This window comes from Leptonychotes weddellii, chromosome 3, assembly GCF_054177405.1.
Source record: "Leptonychotes weddellii isolate Sample4059 chromosome 3, ASM5417740v2, whole genome shotgun sequence".
Taxonomy (NCBI): Eukaryota; Metazoa; Chordata; class Mammalia; order Carnivora; family Phocidae; genus Leptonychotes; species Leptonychotes weddellii.
The window spans coordinates 27,231,487-27,254,396 of record NC_138371.1 but is presented as its reverse complement, the minus strand read 5'-3'; the positions used below and the strand labels follow the sequence as shown (position 1 = coordinate 27,254,396).

At 48.5% G+C, this 22,910-nt stretch overlaps 1 protein-coding gene and 1 pseudogene across 4 annotated transcripts in view; both read left to right on the top strand.

Annotated features, from left to right (window-relative positions):
* Nucleotides 1–22,910, top strand: part of NRP2 (neuropilin 2) — a 115,829-nt gene that overhangs the window by 32,873 nt on the left and 60,046 nt on the right. For all 4 annotated transcript variants that reach the window (XM_081813810.1, XM_081813811.1, XM_081813813.1 and 1 more), the window contains exons 3-7: nucleotides 1,438–1,619; nucleotides 7,841–8,071; nucleotides 9,505–9,660; nucleotides 11,335–11,504; nucleotides 13,362–13,517. In XM_081813810.1, coding sequence (XP_081669936.1) covers nucleotides 1,438–1,619; nucleotides 7,841–8,071; nucleotides 9,505–9,660; nucleotides 11,335–11,504; nucleotides 13,362–13,517 — 895 coding nt within the window. The remainder of the gene's footprint in view (nucleotides 1–1,437; nucleotides 1,620–7,840; nucleotides 8,072–9,504; nucleotides 9,661–11,334; nucleotides 11,505–13,361; nucleotides 13,518–22,910) is intronic.
* On the top strand, nucleotides 14,962–15,045 carry LOC115937920 (U4 spliceosomal RNA; annotated as a pseudogene).

Below are 22,910 nucleotides of genomic sequence, written 5' to 3'. Positions count from 1 at the left end.
AACAGGTTGCTGCAAAATAAACAACAGGGAGGGAGAAGGAAATGGATGGTTGTCGGTAAATAGTGGTACAGTGACCAGCAGTTTGCAGGGAGCTGGTGGGGAAGGACTTTCCCACCTCAGCAGCTAAGACCGCGGTATTCACTGGGAGCCCAGGGAAGGAGCACGGAGTCAGCACAGTGAAGACCGCCAGAGCACACAGCAAGGCCCAGAATGTTGCCTGTACAGATAAAATGGCGTCCCGCGGTGTGTACGCCATCCCGAGAACCAAGCCGGGGATGTCTGTCTTTGATGAGTCTTCCCCGACCTGGGGCCAGGTTGATTCCCTTTGAAATGAGCTCAGGCCTCAGTGCCGGGACGGACGGCAACCTGCTCTGCCTCTTGCCGAAGCTAATAGTTATGTGCTCATAGACACTGGGTCCCCGGGGATTCACCCCCTGCTTTTGGAGAAAGGTTTTTATTGCCTTATCTAATATGATGCTGATTCCTTTTAAAAACGTGCTGTTGACTAGATGCTGCAGAGGTGAACTAGGCAGAGTCCTGTCAAGAGGGAGGGGGCCCATGCATGGGAGTCTTTGTCACCAGCGATTAAAGAGAAGGGAAGAGGGGGTGACCCAGGAGGAAACTGAAACATGGGGGACAGGGTGGGAAAGTAAGCAGATCTCTCAGGAACGTCCCCAGTGTGCCTGGCTCGGTGCCTGGCACCTTCCTTATATCTTTCATTTCATCTCCAACCCAGCCCTCTGAACTGGATATTTTTATCCTCATCTTACAGATGAAGAAATTGATCTCAGAGGGGTTAAGTAACTTGCAGTGACGCAGAGCTAAGAAGAAAAGACGAAGATCCAGAGAGATCATGGTGGAAATAAAAATGGTGCTATGGAAGGAAGGAAAAATGCTTGTTTGGAGATATTTGATAGAAGGATGCTACTGCTCTTATGTGGGCAAGAAATAAGGGCTTAAGGGGCGCCTGGATGGCTCAGATGGTTAAACATCTGCCTTCAGCTCAGGTCATGATCCCCGGCTCCTGGGATCAGCCCCACACCGGGCTCCTTGCTTGGCGGGAAGCCTGCTTCTCCCTCTCCCTCTACTGTTCCCCCTGCTTGTGCTCTCTCGCTCTCTCTGTCAAATAAATAAATAAATTAAATATTTTAAAAAAACGGATTATTAAAAAAGAAAAGAAAGAAAGAAAGAAGGCCTTAAAATCTAGCCATCCACTAAGGTGCCCATTCTCTCTGTGGCTTCAATAGGGCAATGCAGCTTCCTACATCTAGGTGGGCCAGTCTATACAAGCAAACCTAAGAGCCCTTTGTTTGTCAATCTAAAACACCTGAACGTCTAGGAAGGGCGAGCGCAGGAGCTGAGGTGAGACACTGGTCCCTTTGCTCTCCCGAGAGTGATCTTTGCTGATACGTGCCCCTTTGTACCATCCTCACGTAGGTATGACTTCATCGAGATTCGGGATGGGGACAGTGAATCCGCAGACCTCCTGGGAAAGCACTGTGGGAACATAGCCCCACCCACCATCATCTCCTCGGGCTCCGTGCTCTACATCAAGTTCACCTCCGACTACGCCCGGCAGGGGGCAGGCTTCTCCCTGCGCTATGAGATCTTCAAGACAGGTCAGTGGGGTGATGGGTGGAGAGCGGGGTGCTGGGTGCCCCCAAGGAGACCCACCGCGGCCATCGGTGTGTCGCCGTGGGGCGCTGTCCAAGGGAACGGTGTGATGGTTATATGCGCGTAGATGGAGCCCAGTGAGACAGACGGGAAGGGTTACAAAAGTTGTTGGAGTTGGAAGAGAGACTCACGGTGACCCTGGACACAGCCTGAGATGAAAACGCCGGTTTAACTTATGATCCAACTTGAGAGGGCGCCTTGCATGGTTAGTGCTGGGTGCTGCCCGCCAGGCAGACAAGCATTGTTTGTGGCACTGAAAGAGGAAGGAGCACCAATTAAATAGAGCAACAATTCTTTTTGGTTTTTTTTAAGATTTTATTTATTTATTTGACAGAGAGAGAGACAGCGAGAGAGGGAACACAAGCAGGGGGAGTGGGAGAGGGAGAAGCAGGCTTCCCGCAGAGCAGGGAGCCCGAGGCAGGGTTCGAGCCCCCTAGAGCAACACTTTTGAAAAGAATTCGATTTTTGTGTGTTTTTAAAAATCGCAATAATCTTCATGGGAAAAAAAGCAAAACTTGGTCAAACTTCCTCCTAATTACTTCATGGTTTAATGTTGCCTTTATCTGGAATTTCATGGGCAGAAGGACATAATCTTTTCAGTGTTTAGAGTCTCTAAAAGATCTTACCAGTGGGGTCATATAGTAGCTTTTAAATTCACATGTGGCTTGTCGGAATTCCCCACACTGACCCATTTTACCTTTTCCACCTGTTGACCCCCTACTTCCTAAATGCCAGGATAACCGCCTCCTGAGAAGCAATCAAAAAGATAGTAGAAAAAGAGACAGAGAACACTGCACTTCTTTTAAGGTGATTGCCCGCTTTCCGTTAGGCCCCCCTTTGATTACTTTAGGCTCTGAGAACATGGCCCCATCCTTATTTCCATAACTGGATTGATCTAACTTTTATTCACAAATTGCTGGTTCAGTATCTGCACTGACAAGCTCCAAGCAGCATGCCCTTCCCTCCAGGGTGAGAGCTCATTATCTTGAGGCTAAGCGAGGTACACCCTCCAGGTCTCCCCTCACCCCCAGCCTGCTCCCCCACCTCACAGGCTCCCACCCCATCTACCAATGCAGCCCCTCCGAGCCTGTGTTTTACAACTTGTGGACGGAGTCTGGCGCAAGGGGAGGCTGTCCGCCTTGTCATCGAGAGGCCCAAGTCCGGCGCCTGTTGAGTTCAGTGTAAGGGGACCTATTCATATATATTTTCTTTTCACTAAACAGTTCTTGAAAGGAAGTGGTAGCTGCTGAAAGCACTTTTTATATCCACTCTGTCTAAATATTTGTCAGATTTGTCTGCCTGAGAGCAAGAACGTAGAATCCAATGAAGGGGCGGGCCGGGGGAACTGTGTCAAGCCATCATCGAGCCAGAGTGGGAGCACAGACTGTCCCGGGGCACAAGTCCCAAGAAGGTCTGTCTGTCATGGGTCATCACGCTCCCAGCCACATGAGATCATAGGGACCGACAATCTGTGTGTCCAGTGTCCCAGGGGCTGTTGTGAGGCTCCTGAATGCCTCGATCCATAGTCCCTAGAGTCCTGCGCAAGATTCCAATCAGTCAGTCGACCAGCTTAGCTGGAACATTCATGATACCCTCTTCGGCTGGGGAGCAATGAGGAGAAAGAAGATAAAAAGGAATAAAACAGGATGTTTGCTCTCTTCTAGTGAGCAAACAGGTATGTAAACCCTCACACGTAACAGACGCGCAGTGGATGTCGTTGGATGAACATAGGTAAATAGCTACGTAGATTGAGAGGAAAACGATAATATGAGGCAGTAGGAGTCAGCACTGAGTAAGAGTGCGATTAACGTGCTCCGGTTATGAAAACGAGGGCTCCATTGAGTGGCTTGGCAAGCGGGGCATCTGGGGGGTCAATTTGATAGCCAGGTCCCCAGTGCTAACGCCATCACTCAGCAACCCTATGCTGACAGGAAAAGGAAAGCAGCTCTAAGCAAGGTCTTCTGGGGAGCTGGCCCAGGGAAGTCTCAGCAAGGGTGAGCAGGACCATTAAAGCTCATCTCTGTTTCAGGCTTCTGGACTTAGTATTTCCCAAAGGATGGTGCCATATTCTCCAGAAAGCCGCAGTAGGAGTGAATGTGAACCCTATCCATGATGCACATTGGAAGGGATGAGGTTAAAAGTTAAGACGCCCAGGAGGGTAGCAGAACAGAGCACTACTATTTTGAGACCGCTAGTCTGTGGATGCCTAGACGCAAGAACGCCAGCCCATGGCAGGTGGCTTGGGCGTGGAGCAATGGGGCAGCCCACTTCAAGGACCAGGATGGCCTAAAGAAGGAGGAGAGAGATTCCTGCAGTGGGAGATAGCCCCACCGACAACAGTCAAATCTCTGGGGGACCATAAGAGAGAAAATGAGAACCCAGTGGTCTTCTTGGGGGCCACTGTCTCCTCCCATCATGCCTGCCTGAGAGAACAGCTCTCGGCATGAAAATCAACCCTGTATACAACACATACGTGTGCGGGCTACAAAATTCAAAGCTGAGAAGTCTAGGAGGATGAGCATTCCTCCAGGTGCCATGCCCTCCCTGCCCCCACATTTTCACTGTCGGAGTCCTGAAAGAAAATACACAAAGTTTACATCATCCACAGAACATGAAAGAAATGCGTGTACATGCTGAAGAAATCCAAACAAACATAGCTATGTTTGCTAGTCAGATTCATGAAGAGAAAGAAGGGGGGACTGTAAACACAGACACACAAAATAACCATACCGAGGACCGTGGAAGCCTGCGACTGCACATTGCCCTGGCCAGGCTCAGCTGCAGTATTCTACTGACAGATGCAAACCCGCAGCTCAGGTACAGACAGGGGGCATGTGGCTAGAGTGGGAGGTTCCTGTCTGCCCTGAATGAAGTGGTTTATAAAAGAGTCGATGTAATACCAGACTGTCCACATATAAAAGAGCAAACCAAAACAGCTCTCACACTTAAAGGATCTCAGATTGCCCAATCATGAGCATAATAGAGAAGGGAATTTTAAAATAACTTTAAAAGTAACACTGGATGCTGAATCAGTGGAAAACGTGGTTTTTTTTGTTTGTTCATTTTCTGATACTCTTTTGACCAAAGTTCAAGATCAAGTTTTCTTTTCCGGTATCCAGTGACATTTCAGAAACTGAAAGCCCTGGGGTCATTCACAGATAGAGAAAGCTTAGAGAGTGCCCCCTACTCCTCCCTGAACTGAATTCACTTTTCAAGGTCAGGCCAAGCTCCGTTGGGATAAATCCACCATGTTTTAAATAGCTTTATGCGTGCAGATTCTTCTTTCGCTTGCAGAGTTATTGTAACATTGACGGTGGAAAAACATGGAGTGGGCATTTTTCACACCAGAGTCCTTTGGTACAAAATCATTCAGTGCAGCCCAAATCCCCCAGCTTGCGTGGACAGTCTTAGCATTGAGTGAACTGGAGTATTTGTTGACTGAGCTTTTTTTTTTTTAACCTTTAATTCTTTTAACACATGGCAGAAAAGGATCTTGGATGAGCTAGAAGTCTACAAGACTCCACTTTTGTCCCAAGAGGGTCCCCTCTTCTGAGTTCTCCTCTCCACAGTTACTATTCGGCTTCCTGCTTTCTGACACTTTGCCCACAGTCCAAACTGTGAGTGGCATGATTACAGATGAAGGCACCACTGTAATGGACAAGTTTGATTGTTCGGCACAGAAAGGATAAAACTGGTTTTCTTCCTTGTTTAAAATAAGCCAGAAGATATACCCACGTATAGCCATGTGGCAGAGAGGGATACACACTCTTTTTGGTGGCTTCTGTTTGTTTGATTTGCCTTAAGAATATCATATTGAGGGGCGCCTGGGTGGCTCAGTCGTTAAGCGTCTGCCTTCGGCTCGGGTCATGGTCCCAGGGTCCTGGGATCGAGCCCCGCATCGGGCTCCCTGCTCAACGGGAAGCCTGCTTCTCCCTCTCCCATTCCCCCTGCTTGTGTTCTTGCTCTCGCTATCTCTCTCTCTGTCAAATAAATAAATAAAAATCTTTAAAAAAAAAAAAAAGACTATCATATTGAAAATCTCTGACCACTCAAGTGCAGGACCTCAGAACCCTGGAAACTGTGGAAAAATCGCACAGGCTCCAGACGTCTCTTGGGCTTACTGGGTGTCCATGGTGGAAAACTCTGTCCCCCGTGGACGGGAGGAACCAAAGAAAGATTCCACCAAAAATTCCCCACTCCCGGGGGGATGGGGATTCCACTGGCCTTGAAAGGGAATGACAAGAGAGCAAACCCGAGGAGGGAATGTCAGGATGCCTTTTCTAGCTCTGAAAGCAAGTCGTGGAGAGAGAGTTAATTTCCTCTGGCTAAGTGACCCACATGGAGGAGGCCACACAATGACAGTACACACTAACCTTTTCAAGATTCCTCTCAGCCCCCCAGACACCTGCCAGCTGGCTTGGCTTTACCCAACCGCCTCATCCTGGACCCTCGAGGAGGCCCTCCAGAGTGTGGGGTTAGACAGTAAACAAAGCTGGGGGCTCGGTGGTAAACAAACTGGGGAAAGGCCGTCCCCGCTCAGCCCTCTGGCCCTGGCTGCCCACGGGGCCGCCCTGCCCCTGACGGAGTGCAGAGCCTCCAAGATGCAGATGTGCTTAGGGAGTGTTCAGAATCCTGAAAAGGTTAGTTCTCGCCCCAGCTGTCGCGGGTCCCCACACTGCCAGGGCAGAGCGCTGGTTGCTGGTGGGAAGGGCAGAGGGGACGGATGGGCAGGTAGGGATGTTGGAATTTCCCGTCTGATGCTAAAGGAAGTTGCAGTCCCCCTCGTCCCACTTATTTGCATGGCACCTTTTCCAAGTCAGACCTGTGCACTTCCCAGAGAGCCATCATCAATAAAGAGCCCCATGGTGGGGCCTGCTCCAGGAGCTGCTGATGAAGACATCGCTGCGGGCAAAGATCAGTGTATTGACATCACACAGTTCTATTTCAGCGGGATCCCCAGAGGACACTTCCTGCCAGTAAACACCTGGTTTATCGAGTATTTCTGTATTTTTTCTTCATGCTTAGAGTGCCTATTATCCTCCTCATGAATCCTGCTACCTTTTTTTAATTTTAAAATCAGAACGTAGTGAAATCAGTTGTGGTTGTCTGGCCTTCACATCCGCAGCACTGACTGGTATCACCTCTCGCCCGGGGCTGCTCCGTGGGCCCGTGGCCTGGGCTGCAGTGTCCCTGGACCAGCCTGAGGCCCGCCCTGGGTGAAAACCCATGAGGGCCCTTTTAATGTGACTCCACCTAGAGGCATTCGCAGATCTGGTGGCTATAATCCTCTTAGAGCTCCCACTGCCGTCCAAGCCCGCACGGGGATGCGAATGTGTGCCGCATTTAATAGGAACGCCTCCCCGAGTCCCAAGAAAGCAGCCACGAGAGCTTCGGAGAGAAACAAGGCCATCCCCACCACAAAGGGACCAGAAGCCTTCCAAATGTTAATATACTGCCGCATTTTTTCAAACTTGCTGCTGGAGCGGCCTTTAACATCCCCAACGCCCTGCTGTGATCCACCAGCTACAAAAGTTGATTGTTAATTGTCTGGCCACTACAGAGCAGCTCGTTTTAATATAGTCATGACATGAATGAGACCCAAGCTCCCCTTTGCCCCTCCCCTGAGGCACCTTGGATCTTGGAAGGAGAAGGGGGCACTTAGTTGGCTCTGGTACAATAGGGGCTAGTGTTGAGGTCAGCAATAAATAAGGGGTAACATTGTTTTCCCTGCTGGCAATCAGCAAGCCTTCCTTAAGGATTGAAATAACTTACATTTCTGGAGCAAGCAGCTGAGTAATTGAGAAAGAAGACTCTGTTCCTCTTTTCAAGAGAATCTCTTTCTCCCTTTCTCTCTCTCTCTGAATCTCACACACACACTTCTTTCTGACCCCCCTCTACTCCCCAACTCCTCAATTGCTGCTCATCCTCTATTATGTAGAGCACACCATCTCTCCTCCCCTAATTTCTCTCCTAAAGGGAGTCTGGCTTAAAGGCTTGAGACGTGGATGTGAAGAGTATGTTGCTTCAAGGCCCACTCCAGTGGAAACAAAAACCTTATGAGGAGGGGGATCGGGGCTCAAACACTTAACTAACCCGTGTGACAGAGGCAGCAAAGAAAGGCATCTTCTTCTCTTTCCGTAATGCTACAGTTCTCTTTTACACACAGGCTCCGAAGATTGTTCCAAAAACTTCACAAGCCCCAATGGGACCATTGAGTCCCCTGGATTTCCCGAGAAGTACCCACACAACTTGGACTGCACCTTTACCATCCTGGCCAAACCCAAGATGGAGATCATCCTGCAGTTCCTGACCTTTGACCTGGAGCACGACCCTTTGCAGGTGGGAGAAGGAGACTGCAAATACGATTGGCTGGACATCTGGGACGGCATTCCGCATGGTGAGTGATGTCACCGTCACGAGGCCCTTCTCAGTAGCTTCATCTTTGCCTATGAATTGCTTTGGTAACAATAAAAAGAGAGAACAAAGACTTCAAAGCTCCTTAGGGTTTGTGTATGACCCATGATGACTTTCTTTCTTATTCTTCACCAAGGATGATTTCAGAGAAATTGCAGAAAGGCAGTTTCCTTTCTTGGAAATATTTCTTTGGAGAAGGATAGGAGGAGACTGAGTAGATACTTGGGTGAAGATGAGAAAGCCTATGGGTAATGTTCTTTTCTGCCCCAGGTTGTCAGGATTTCCATGGAAAGTGACTCCGTGACCACCGTCTCCGCCCAAATAGGATGCTAGAGCCAGACTAAGTCTGGATCCTGGGTCTGCTATAAGGCAGCTCTGCAGTCCTGGGCAGCTCACTTAAACCCTGTGTCCTATCCGTATAAATAAGCTGCTTTCATCATCATTATTATTACTATGACTTTACTATTATTAGAACAGTCATAGACGTCAAAAAGGTGTATCACCCAAGGCCCAGTGGAACTGGTACTTCTCAGGTGGAGACCAGCGTAGGTCTTTATAGTCAGTATTGGTGAGAAAACCAATCGTTCACTTTCGTAGTTAGCCTCAGCGTTTTGCTCTGTGAGGGAGGCTTGATGACTAAGCAGTTTCATTTCCTGAGAAGAGCATAAGACTAAGTCCGAAAACTTGGGTGTGAGTCTCAGCTCTGTTATTTCCTAGCCGTATGAACGTGGAACAGTCATGTGACCTTCCCGAACCTCAGTTCATTCTTCTGTAAGACGGGCATTATCATGATAGCTTTCCCGCCCGTCCCCAGAACAGAGCGAGAGAAGAAAATGAGGCCAGGTCAGGGAAAACACAGTTGCCCCTTGAACAGGGAAAAAAGTACAGTTGCCCCTTGAACAACGCGGGGATTAAGAGGGCCAGTTGCCCATGCAGTCGAAAATCCACATGTGATTTCTGACTCCCCAAAACTTAACTACTAATAGCCTACTGTTGACCGGAAGCCTGACCAATAGTATAAATAGTCCATGAACACATATTCCGTATGTTATATGTATTATATACTGTATTCTTACAATAAAATAACCTCGAGAAAAGAAAATGGTATTAAGAAAATCATAAGGAAGAGAAAATACATTTACAGCACTGTATTTGTCAAAAAAAAAAAAAATCCATGTGTAAGTAGGTCCAGGCACTTCAAACCTGTGTTCTTCAGGGGTCAACTGTACTTTTTAATGTACAGGAAAAATATTAGACATTGTTCTTAAAACCTACCTTTGGTCGTTCTTTTATGCCAAGGCATACCCGAAAGGTGCTCTGTAGAGCAACTTGGTGATTGTGGCAAAGGGTGAATGTATTGAAAATGGTGTTTGACATTTCCATTTCTACTGACCTGCCTTCGTCCTGCCTGTCCAGTTGGCCCTCTCATTGGCAAGTACTGTGGGACCAAAACACCCTCTGAACTCCGCTCGTCGACAGGGATCCTCTCCCTGACCTTTCACACGGACATGGCGGTGGCCAAGGATGGCTTCTCTGCACGCTACTACCTGGTTCACCAAGAGCCGCCAGAGAGTGAGTTGGCGAGTTGGGAACCTCTGTCCTGTCCTTCCATCAGGGCTGTGAGATGTACGGTGGAAAGAGGCTGGCCTTTGGGAGGAGAGGGAAATTCTCCAGAATTCTTAGTAACCTCTGAATTCCGGGAATGGGGGCTATATCCTCTTGCTAGGCAGAGATTAATAAGAGTCGAACCCATGTGGGCCAAGTACTCATTTCTCTAGAAAGTAAGTATGTGCACCAAGAATTAGTTATTCCCCGGGTAAGTCACAGGACCATCTCCCACTTCAGTTTTCTCATCTGTGAATGAAAGAGAGGTGAGTTAGGATATCTACATAGAGTCCCCACCCTGGGCTAACATTTTTTGAGTCTTCTCTCCCTCTCTAAGCCTCAGCGGCCATTGTCAGAAAACTGAGCAATTTGTAAACCTCCTTCATGTATGTGTTTTACATTAAACATCTCTGGCCCTGGATAGAGGTTCTCTCACTAGACTGGTATATGCTTGGACTCCCACGTCATGCTTCAGTATACACAGTTTCCAAGCTTCTACCGTGTGCCAGGTACTGTGCAAAGCCTAAAGTGTAGCTCCGACCCCAGCTGTCCTGGAAATGCCCATCTAGACCTTGAGTCTCCTGCTTCCATCCACATCTACTCTGAACTACATCTTCAGATCAGCTCCTCTAGGACACATGCTTCAGATGTGCTGCCATTTATACTTAGAGACCCTAGTGAAAACTTAAAGTCCCAAAGAAATACTTTAGGGAGGATTGGAGCTGGGGAAATCTTGCCATGGTTATAGACAGCTTACCATGTGCATACCCACAGACATGGCAGCCTGGCCTACTGGAAAGGCGATGGGTCTTGTTCTGGGTTTTGCTTTTGTTCTTCTTCAAAGAGCTCATGAAGATTGGGTGACAGGAAAACAGTATTGCACATTTGCACCAAGTGCTGCAAATGGCCAGCGCAGTCACGGAGCTCAAGAATGGGTTTGATACCCGAAAAAATTGCTAGTCTCTGTCAGACACCTGCACACGCAGGTACTGACCAGTGTGTCTGCAGTATCCATGGGAAGGACAGCAGTTGAACTAATGGTGCGTAGCCAGAGTCAGTGACTTCCGGGTCCATTTGCCGAGGCAGGTGGCAGAGGGGAAGAGAGTGATGTGCCCGTGCTCAGGGAGAGATGTCCCAAAGACGGGTATTCACTGCTCTGTAATGTCAGTCTTCTGTGCCAGAACTCGAGACAGTTGAGTGAAAGAGAGAAGCAGAAGTGCCTCCTGGGTGTTTATGAAGAAGAAAGCAGGCTTCCCACGATGTATCAGCCCACCCAGATTGCCACGAGTCTATCACACATTTACCTGTATTTCAATAACGGTGCATCTGGCGTCTGTGGGCATCCGTAGCCTGCAGCACCAACAGTTCTATGCTTTAGACTGTATTTTTAATTTGTATGATGATTCTTATTTACCCACAGCCTGACTTCTTTTAGGTCCAATTTAGTTTCTTTCAGACCCAGAGGGGTTATCAAGCTCTATGACTTGGCAGAGTTGTTTTCAAAATGTGAGTGTATAATTAGGTCTTTAAGATGAGGGAGTTCTGCAAGGACTTGTCCCTAGAAGGCAGCAACATTTTGGGGGTACAAGGAGTTTGAGGTTAAGAGACATAACTCTGCCCTTGACCCTCTCCCGTCCCCAGACTTCCAGTGCAATGTGCCTCTGGGAATGGAATCTGGCCGGATTGCTAATGAACAGATTAGTGCCTCATCTACCTACTCTGATGAAAGGTGGACACCTCAACAAAGCCGGCTCCATGGCGATGACAATGGCTGGACCCCCAACTTGGATTCCAGCAAGGAGTACCTCCAGGTACTTACTCCAATACCAGAGGGTGCGCCGAGTGTGAGTGTACCGGTGGGCGAGGGAGGTGGCTCGGCTGGAGTGGACAGAGGACACAAAGAAAATAAACACAGCACACTCGAGAGCTCCATTCATTCATCCATCCAAACACCCACATGTACCAGGCACAAATAGACTCAGCCAGGCGCTGTGCTAACTGCTGGGATAAAATGATGATAAGACAGATACTGCCACCCCTTGTGAAGATTACCAGGCCTTGGAGAAGTTGTTTGGCCTGGGTGCTGTTTGCCTCTTAGTATAGATATCCAAGGAACATTCTATAAACAGTTGCAGATCTTCCTCATTCTTGGCACAGGGAGGCATCAGAGACTTGGTCGGGGGAGGGCTTTTTCCTGAGGGCAGACTTGTTGAGTTGCTAGCTGAGCATGGCAGCTTCTCATGATCTTTGCTGTTTGGAGGGAGCCCTGCCAGGAAGGTTTTTCACATAGCTATCAGAAGAACACATGGGAAAATGTCACTACCGGGAATGAAGCTCTAGTTGCCCAGATGCTCTGCAGCGTCTATTCAGACTATTGTTTGCTTTCGTTCTGAATAAGACTTGCAGTGTATGTTGAATAACCCCCCCTAAAACTATAGACTGGTCCGGTTCTCATCTCCGGGGAAGAGCGAGCTGCTAGGTCCACGCTAGGGCAATGACTGCTTTTATGACACACACCGGACAGCCTTGTGACCCATTGACAAGCCGGTCCTAGTTCTGATGTGACCCGATGACCTCTGCTCCGAGAAGGACATGGTAGAGCAGACAACAGGACAGGGACAAATACCACTTAGAAACTTCCCGGGAGTCCACAGAGGTCCTAACAGCACAACCCTAAGGCCATTTGTCACTATCTCTTCTCTGCTGCTCCAAAAACCCTTCTCATCCTTCCTGCAAAGCTTCCAGAACGTTCTCTTTTATAATCAATGTTCCACAGATTCTACTTCTTATTTTTGGTCCTCAACCCTAAGCTTTCTCGTATGGCCTCCAGCTGTTTATCGTGTGCATATACAGTACTACATGCTTCTTTTGAATTGCATAATACGCCGAGCACATATCAAGTACCAATAAATGCTTCCTGAATCAAATTTGGCCAGTGAGCGCTGGCTAAATTTTGATCACACGGAGGTTGCCGTTAAGAAACACTGCGGCCAGCAAAGGAATGACATCCAGCAATTTCCAAATGGGTTTGGTGTTGTGGGAAGAGAGGTGCCTTAAAATGTGGGTCATCTTCCTCATCAAGCCAAAGGTCGGGACTTGGTGCATAAGCCTAATTGCTTGGGTAGACTCTGGATGCCCTTTGACCCTTTAGTGACCTGAGGGACTAAATACACAATGGAGTGAGGGACCGAGGGGAGGGGAGGCGAGGCAGCCCCGAGCTGAGACGTTGCAACTAGGGCATCATAAGTGAATTGGCTTGGACTGGACTGGAGTGGGGTGGAGTGGATTTAGCCATTGTTTCTTTAAACAGCATCTGCTTTTACTATGCAGGGCAGGCTGTAGTTCAAAAAGAAGAGGTCACAGTTCTAGATGTTCGAGGATCCCTTTAAGATAAACTGAATACTGTCCGTTCAAATTTGCAAAAAAAGAGAAAAAAAGAACAATCATCCAGGTACAATTTCAAAGGTGTCCAATTTAGGGCCAGATAAGTTGAGTTTGACCATCCAGTCTGGAATTGCAGACTGGTACTGATCCCTCTGATTCTGGTGGATCACAGACACGAGTCGTAAGCTAAGTACGACAGTTCTGTCCTTGGAAGGAAAAGCAAGAGGTTGCTGCCCTCCTGTCAGGAGCCGTGGGTCCCTTATTCCTCCTCCCCTCTTCCTCAGGTGGACCTGCGCTTTCTAACCATGCTCACGGCCATTGCAACACAGGGAGCGATTTCCAGGGAAACGCAGAATGGCTACTATGTCAAATCCTACAAGCTGGAGGTCAGCACTAACGGGGAAGACTGGATGGTCTACCGGCATGGCAAAAACCACAAGGTAAACCCATTTCCCTCCCCGCCTCACAGGCACGTTGGGGTGTTGGGGTGTGCGGGAGTCTGGGGACGAGAGGAGCTGCCAGGCGACCCCACAGAGGGGAGGAGGCCTTGTTCGGTGAGGCTCAAATAATTGATGGAGGCATGGGAGGCGGTGGCCCTGAAAATATTCTTTCTTACACTAAAGCGATTGGAAAACACAGTTTCTCCGACAGCCTGGCTTCTGTGGCGTGTGGCATTGCAGAGAGAGTGAGCGAGCGAGCGAGCGCGAGCTTGCAGAGTGCTCTCTGACTGCAAATGAAGGAGAAAATGTGTCCCCAGTCCGCGCCTCCCGGTACAGGATTCATTGAGCATTTATGGCCTGAGTCCCTTCCACATGCTGGGTTAACAATCACAAAACCACATGAAACTGTGGTTCAGGAGTTACCGAGGTCTAGAAATGAAAGGGCACAAATCCTGGGAGGAAATCACAATGTCCTGAAGAAGAAAGAGGACAATAAATAATGAGGAGAAATTCAGTTTGTCGGGGATGGGATCTGAACTGGCAATCATGCTTGGCAGCAAGGCATTGAACTCTCCCAGCTGGTGCCCTCAGTGTCTGTGGTCCTCGGAGGTGTGTCCGTGTGGGTGACGCGGGGCTTCTGTTGTACACATGGATGAATGTGGGGCGCTTGGCTTTCGTAGGACACACGGCATCCTGGCGGTGAGCAGGCCTGCGGCCGGCTCCGCCAATCCTGGTTATGGGGTGCGCTCGGCACATGGGGGGCTCATTGGGAACGGCTGGTGGTCTCGCCCGGGCAGGGGACGATCTCTGTCATGCGCTGGCTCTCCGCTCTGGGAGGACAGTGCCCATCCTTCCCTGAATGGAAGCGGGGACAGGCAAAGGGACTCTCCTCTTTCTGCCGGGGCCCCTGGCCTGTCGAGCTGCGAATTGTCAAAACGGGACGCATGTGACCGACCCAAGAGAGGCCAGAGATCTTTTCCAAACACGGCCTCCTCGGCTCCTGCCACTGCCCCGAGCTTGCTTGCCCTCGCTGCCGAGACTGGAAATGTTGGACGGAGAAGATGCAGGACTGTGATGTCGGCAATGATTCACTCAGGAAGTGTGAGTTTTTAAAGCAGTGGATTTTTTTTTTATTATTATTACTAAAATCGCCATAGTAACATGGCACCATTCATCTGGAAATCACAGCTTCTGGATATTACCAGGTATCTCTCTCTCTCTCTCTCTCCCTCTCTCACACACACACACACACAATTTCTTCATTTCACAGACCAGGAAAGTGAGGTATTTAGCAGTTAAAAGACCTCCCCACCTTGACGTGGTCAACCAGGTCTGGCTTCTCCTTGACTTCTTTTGTTTCAGTTGCAAATATCGCTTGGAAAGGGCAAGGCTGAGTTGGCCCTGGATGCTCTGGGCAAGGGACTGAGTCCTCATGCCCCTGACAAGCTTGGCGCAGTGGCAGTGTCGTAGCCGATGAGGTTTATCCGAGGCGCGATTATTGCTAATTGAAAACTCATCCCCCTGACACTTTCCCATGCCTTCTCTCCTCACCCACCCTTTTCAGTACGAAACTGGTAGAAGCTGACAGCTCCGCCAGGCAGGCGAGGGCCAGTGCTGAGTAGGAGTGGGTCCTGGGGGAGAAGGAGGAGGCTCACCTGACTGCCTCCCTGTGCAGGCTCAATGACTAAGCAGCGCTGGCCAGAGGGATCCTGTAGCATAAGCTGATTTTACAAGCACGCAGATGGACTGGGATACTATTTAAAACACTATTTGTAGGAAATCTGCTTTTGGAAATACCTTAGCACTGCACATTTTGACAGAATGCTGTCCTCCCTGGCTTTATCCCTGGTATTCGTTCTGCAGGGAAGATACTCCTGGGAACTGAATTTAGCTTGCTGGGCTCCTTTGGAATCATTCTCAACTTTTTCATATTGGATATATCCTTCTCTCTCTCTCCCTCTCACCCTTGGCTAGATTTCTTTCCGCAGGAGCCAAAGGGTAATTTCATTTTTGTTTTGTTGTTGTTTTTGGCTTTTTAGTGAATCAGTCCTGCCCGCATAAAAAGCACTGGGCAGAGAAAAAAAACCCTTTCTCTCCCCCATTAGATATTCATTCTCTGACTACCTAGAAGGCGGCAGGAGAGAACGTAAGGCCTGCCAATTAGGCGTTGGCCCCTCCCCTCGCTGCCTTGCCCCACTGCGGGTGCGGTGGGCGACGAGGGAGACCTGCCCTTCCGCCCCGCCCCTCCGGGGTTGATCTCCGCTCGGGTGGAAACAGTTGAGTGAACCGTGCCGAATAGATTTGTCAGGTCTGCTGCAGTTTGATTTGCTGCCACGAAGGGGAGGTGGCTGAGGAGGGGAGTTGGGGGCAGGGGAGGGGCGGGGAGAGGCTTCCTCTGTGCCGCGTCTATAACGGCCACCGCTGAGCTTCTCTCTGTAGCCACCGGCGGGTGGGCGCCGTGCCAAGCTAACTGGGGCTAGGTGGTGGGCTTGCAAGCACCATTCAGACAGCAGGACCTGTGAGCAAAGCAGAGCAGAGGTAGAGGCGGCCGCGCGCTCCGCTCTGCGGTGCAGGGGGAGGGTTTGCAGACGCAAATCCGCGCACAGGGTGTGAAGAGGGGATGGTGATGTTTGGGGCAGAAATGTGGGAACTTGATTTCAATTCCCTGGTCACTGTCAACACCAGTGCTATGTACCAAAGACCAGGGAATTGGGGAAATCGGAGAAAAACAAGATTAATGAGTGCTGAAGGTGGTGGGCGATGGCTATGCTGTTTTCCTTGCAATACAGGATTTACGCGGTGGACCCAGGCTGGGCTGAGGCAAAGCCTGGGCCTACGGGGGAATGACTTCTTGTGGCCAGGAAGTGAGGAAGACTAAGGAGCTCTTTTCCAGCTTCCCCCAGCCTGTGAGCAGCCTCTTCTTCGTCTCTTTCTACCTAACAGGTCATGGTGAGGTTGCCTCTGACGGAGGCATTTGACTATCGTGGGGGGTATTGCAAGCATCCTCCTGGCAAAACACGGCCCATTTACACAGGCCACACATCCCCAAACCCTTATCCAATTACACATGCCATAAATATGGAACCTATGATTTTCCTATAGGGTGGGCCCTCCTTATGCATATTTATGGCATAACCACAAGGCAGAGCACTTGTCCGCCTGATGGAGCCCATAGCCAGCCCATGTGCTCCCTTAGATTATACAAATTGCTTCACATCTATTTCTTCAGAAACCACAAGCAGAAAACTATTGCTTTAGGTTTCACCAGCCATATTAATAACACCCCTAGCATAGACATGGTGTTGTAAATACAGTATTAGAAGGTTCACGTATGTGTCTATAATTATGGGCACAGTTATGTACACACAAGCCACAGGAAGGGCAGGGAGAAAAATGGCAGTAGCTGGAGGCTCAAGGCCTTGGCCAGGACCCCGCTCACCTCTGAAGGCTAGTTCTGTGGGTGTACACTGGATGGGACATGGCCAAGACTAGTGTCAGGATGTCTAGGCAAAAGGCCTTGTCTTCATTTCTCCCTTATTTGGTAAACGTGGGCATCTCCTTGTTGACATAGCCCTGGTTACCTTGCTGTTAGTCACAGTGCTGTTGGCTGTTCTGATGTATTTGGAAGAAATTTGGGCTCAAAGAGAGAGTCTGTGGAGGTGCTAAATATATCTTGATGGCCAGATTGAGGATGGGAGGGTGAGGACAGGGATGAGGTCCAAGAGTTTTCAGAATTACCCTGTAATGAGTGGCAGAAATGTGCTAAATAAGCTCATCCCATTAAGGCAGTGATGGTCTCCAAGGGGATCAGAGAACCTCCAGGTACCACCTCATTGGCTTCAGAATGGAACAGAGTTTCAAAGACTGGAATTGAAGCTCTTAGAGACAGAGTAATTTGCCCCGGGGACATGGGGAACTGTGGAGTTCCCTTGAAAGGCACCTGGTCACAGGGCTTTGATCTCCAGGAAGATGTACCCGAAATCTGATCCAGGCCTTGCTGTCATCTCACATCCAGAGGGAAGCCGGCTTCCTAGATCTTCAGTCTAGGGGTCTAGAGGCGTGCATTTTCCTGGAGAGCCTCCATCGTTGTGGAGACCCAAGGGCGAAGCTGTGCTTGGACAGCATGGATTAGCATGCCCGGCTCATCAGTTTGGAGTTCGGATTCCTAGAATCCCGAGGATGTAGAGCTGAGAGAAGTTGCTTCGCGTTTGATTTGGCCACGTCCCTTCAAAACACCTACACACCCCACTTCAAAACATTCTCTGTCCTATATTTATTTTCTAAATTAAAACAAATCACTTTGAAAGCCATTGGAGAATTTAGAACCCTCCTTGAAATTATCAGAGACTTAGGAGGAGAGAGAGCAGTGTCAGAAAACCAAACCCCCCCAAGTCAGTCAGCTAACAGAACCATGTGGCGTCTATTTTCAGATCTTCTTAGAGGATGCATCGTGTGACCCTGGAAATTTCTCTTAATAGCTCCGTGCCTCAGTGTTTCCGCCTCTGCCCAAACAGAATGGTGCTCTAGCTTGTGTTGGCAGGGCACCTTGGGATCTGTAGATGGAAGGCTCTCTGCAGATATAATTAATGTATTAGACCCACAAAGCTCTTCTTGAGCAGAAGCAAGTTATCAATTTAAAAAGTAACAAGGCCCCATGGGATATTTATCTGCCTCTTTTAAAATCATAGGTCTGGAAGGGACCTGATAAGTCATCCAGACCTCTCTCTGCATCTGATGGGTCCTGCACTCAAGCTGCCTCAGATAAACATTACCCTTCTCAGTTTCATTCTTCTGTTAGGGATGCAGTTATTCCTCCAATTAATAACTTAGAGTTTCCAAAAAGTACTGTGTTTTTGTTTGTTGTTGTTTTTTTTTTTTACCTCCTGGTGGATGACTGGTTTTCCCCTATCCTTTTCATTGCAGTTTAGTTGACTATATATAAGATTACAACAGTGACTCAAGCTGTCAGCTGGGAATGGGCATCAGACTTCAGAAGTCATGCATCTGATTGCATCATCAAACTGGGGTTCTATATATTCCAAAGAGAGCCAATGCCCTTTTGAAATTCATATCCCCCAGTTTTTCTGCCCCCCTCAGTTATAACTAAGAAGAATCCAGGGCCCTAGGTAATTAAGTTTGTCCCTTATCCATTTGCCATGGGATGAGCTCAGACCTTTAGCCTCTCCACTTAGGAAGCCCAAGGGAAAATGTCATTATACATAAGCTTGGAACCTTTTCTCTCTCAGGCTCCCATGGCTGGCTTCACCCAACTCCCATGGGTGCCAAATCGTCTCTGGGAGCTGAGGCCAGCCTCCCTGGCGCTATGGCCTCGATGCCAAATTCCCAGTGCTTTCCATCTCACGGCTGTGCACTGAGGCTAGTAGGACAGGGCAAGTGAGCAGGGGATGTCGAAGGGCACAGTGATCTTGCTTGGGCTGCAAACACTCTCTTTGCCTCACTCCAGCATTCCTAGATGAGCCATGGGGTGAACACATCACCATTTCCCTGCTCTGTGATTGGCTGAGATTGCACCAAAGAGGAATGCAGATGGCAGATAGGCTCAGGAACCTTACTCCCCGTACCCTTTTGCTCCCCCTTCTGCCCACCTGCAAGTTAGAGGTACCTTCTCAAAAAATGTGACAATGTCACAAGAGGTTTTCAGTATGGAGAACCCTGCCGACCCGGTGAGAACATCTGTGTTTCTCCCCCGACCTTTACAGAAGGACATTGGCCATTCCCTTCCAGTGCTCTGATGTCCCATCTCTCCTCCAGCCCCGAATCCCTGAGCTTCCCTCCCCTCTCCTCCTCTGCTCTCCTCCCTGGTGCTTTCCTGTCTCCAGTCCCGAAACCCTAATCCTGTTAGTATGCTATGTTCCAGGGCTCTACGTCTCAATGGGGGTAACATAATCCCGCAGTAAATCTAACGGGTCCCACAAGGCACACACAGATGGGATGTGCACATCCCACCCATCTCCACCGGCCTCCCCCGCCCTACACCCCATGACACGTTCCTGCTCCTGTCTCCTCCGCATCAGCAGAACTGCTTGATGACAAAAACAGCCCTCAGTAAAGGGGCAGGAGACAGGAGGGCATCATGGTCAGAAATGAGCATTTGGTGGTTAGGGAACTTTCTCTGCCCTACCCCCATTCTCACCCTCCCTTAAGTTCCCCCCCACTGCTCTCTCTCATATATGTATATGTATACACATATATATGAGACACAGCCCTTCTGACTCTGTGTCTGGCTAAGTTCCCACATCCACTAGAATGAAAGCAGCTTTAAAAAAATTTTTTTATAGTCTTTAAGGAGGAGTTTTAAGGGAGAAATGTCAGGGCCATGATTTACAAAAAAGAAAAAAAAAATGTCCATTACCTTAACATCATTTTCCCCACGTGCAACGCACCCCTACCCTGCCCCCCACCCCTTGCCTGTTTGGTGCAACAAATTAATTAAACAGGATGGTGTCCATTGATTAATAATTTAGTTTTATGTATGGACGCAATAGCTGGTTTTAGAGAAAATGCCGGGGAAGGGGGTGGGGGAGAGAGGACAGGCATTTGGTTCTGCAATAAGGATGAGTCAGTTCAATTGTTTCTGAGAGAAATTTTTAAAATGTGCTATTGGTTTCCCCAGTTTCTGCCCTCTGTTCTGCTACCTCTCTTTTCTACCTGCTTTGTTCTCCTCCTCCTTGAATGTCTGTGCCAAGTAGATCGAAAAGGAGAACTTTGGATGCAATGAAACATTTATTAGTGGAGAGAAATATTTATTTAAAAAAAAAAAAAAAAAGAAAAGGAAGAAGACCGTCTCCTGCACAATTTCTACCTCAGGGCTCCAGCACTATATTGTCTTTGAAAAATTTCCTGCTTTCTTTGCAGTCCCTGGAGCTGGCCACGTTCAGATATTTACAGCAAAATAGGAATAAACCATAGGTCACACCATAGGTAATGAAGAGACAGGCGTGTGCAGACTGCATACCAAAGCCCTACTCAAATGGGAGGCGGTGCACATAATGAGAGCCTGCATCTGTCGGGTGAAGGGCCCGCCTGGTGGAGGAAGGTTACATATAGCCAACTCCCACCATGAGCCTGCACCGCAGCTCTGTGCCGAGGAGCTCAAAGACTGTGATGGACATGGAGCGTCCACACCATCCTGGGCACCTAGATGCTGATGGCAGGGATTACTGGTGTACAGGAGAGGAACTTGGGCTTGGCGGCAAATCCCCCCTGCCCAGAGGCCTCCGAGATAGGCAGGCCAACACTCAGTGCTAGAGTCACTGCATATTCTTTTTTTTTTTTTAAAGATTTTATTTATTTATTTGACAGAGAGAGAGATAGCGAGAGAGGGAACACAAGCAGGGGGAGTGGGAGAGGGAGAAGCAGGCCTCCCGCGGAGCAGGGAGCCCGAAGTGGGACTTGATCCCAGGACCCTGGGATCATGACCTGAGCCGAAGGCAGACGCTTAACGACTGAGCCACCCAGGTGCCCGAGTCACTGCATATTCTTCCAAGAAGACTTAAGGACAGGGCGACAGGGATGGGTGGCTGTGACAAGAAATGGGGTGGAAAAATAGAGAAAAGATGACCTCAAAGCCATCAGGGATGCTTTCGGCGTAGATGTTTCCTATTAGATCACATGTATTATCTTCTTTTATTTTACATAGTACTAGAGGAGCTCATAGGTATGGTCAAAACATGTTGATTTTTTTTCTTTTCCTGGGTGGGGTACATAGATAGTCACCACACTGGGATGTTGGATAGCAGCCAAGTTAATTGGCAGATGTCCCCTCCCCCCCAGAGGTGCAAATCAGAAAATCTTTGAAGTGCTGCCGGTTTCAGATTCTGTCTTTCTGAAAATAAACCAAAGGTCTCAAGAATCAATTGGAAAGTGTTGGATTATGTTCAGAATTCAGCGAGGCACCAAATGGATTATCCAAACCACTTTGTGCCCTGAACTGCTTTTTAAACTTGGTTTGCAGAGATGCATTTGAAGAAATCTGTGTTCAACATAAACAACACACACACACACACACAATTTAATAATTACATCGATCAACACTATCCTTACCTCTTAAGAAAGCTAGAGACACCTTGAACACACTTCTGGTTATCTTTTGGGTGATAAAGCAACCATATTAGCATTTTGCTTTTAAAAATTAACAAAAATGCGTACCATCTGTGACATCCAGCTTTTAAAGCAGATGTTATAATGTGAATCATCACATTTGGTGTATGCTTATCGGGGTGTGCCATACGCTGACGACCCGCTGAGTTTTCTTAGCATCAGGGACACCTCACTGATAACTTTCAGGTCAAGTTATGGCCTGAAAATTTGGGGCTTGGGAGTCAATGGCTTTCACAATTTGAAGCCTCCCCATTGAACAGAGACCCATGTGTTATTGGCTTCCACTCTAATATCGGTCCTGGGTGCTCTGCAGGCACTGGAGCCAACAGGGAGGGCTTAGTGTCTGTCTGCAAGCCTGCTATCGACTTCATTTTCCTGAAGGAGAAACCAAGGTATCTAAGGATTATTGATTTGCCTATAGTGATTCAGTGAGTCGGCAGGGAATAGGGAATAAAACCAATTTCCTGGCATCATTTCCCATGCACACAACCCCTTACCTTGCAATGCCTAGACTAGAAGCCAAGAATCCATCTCTGAGAATTTGATCAGAAAACATATGAAGGGTGATTCTGAAACCACAGAAGCATTGAGAAAGTCATAAAGATGTATAATATATGATAGCATTTCCCAGCTATAAATAGGAAGATGCAGGGAGAAAAATAGAGACCTTGTAAATCCATTGGGTCAGGAGAAATAGAAACTGCTTAATATTTCATTAAAAATGGATTTTCATAAATTGCACTTTGATATCATTGGGTGAAAGACAGTATGTAAGGACTAGGGTGTTGTTATTCATTACTTTTCATTATTAATAATTGGGACTGTTATTGAGCGAAAACATCAACAAGGTGTACTCTCCCTCTGAGTGGGGCACTCACTGTGTGTCCCGGGCACTCTTTGAAGTGTATTAAAACCCACAGCCCTCGTCCACCAAAGCACTTAGTCTTTAAGGGACCCTGGACAATTAAAATGCCCTTTACAAAATGAGCGCTGCTGGGGCAGTTCTACTTGGAAACTCTTACGCGGAAAGCCTTAGAATCTGGGGGCCAGAAAGGACCTGACAAATCAACTCATTTTTTTTTTTTAAAGATTTTATTTATTTATTTGACAGAGAGAGGCACAGCGAGAGAGGGAACACAAGCAGGGGGAATGGGAGAGGGAGAAGCAGGCTTCCCGCCGAGCAGGGAGCCCGATGCGGGGCTCGATCCCAGGACCCTGAGATCATGACCTGAGCCGAAGGCAGACGTTTAACGACTGAGCCACCCAGGCGCC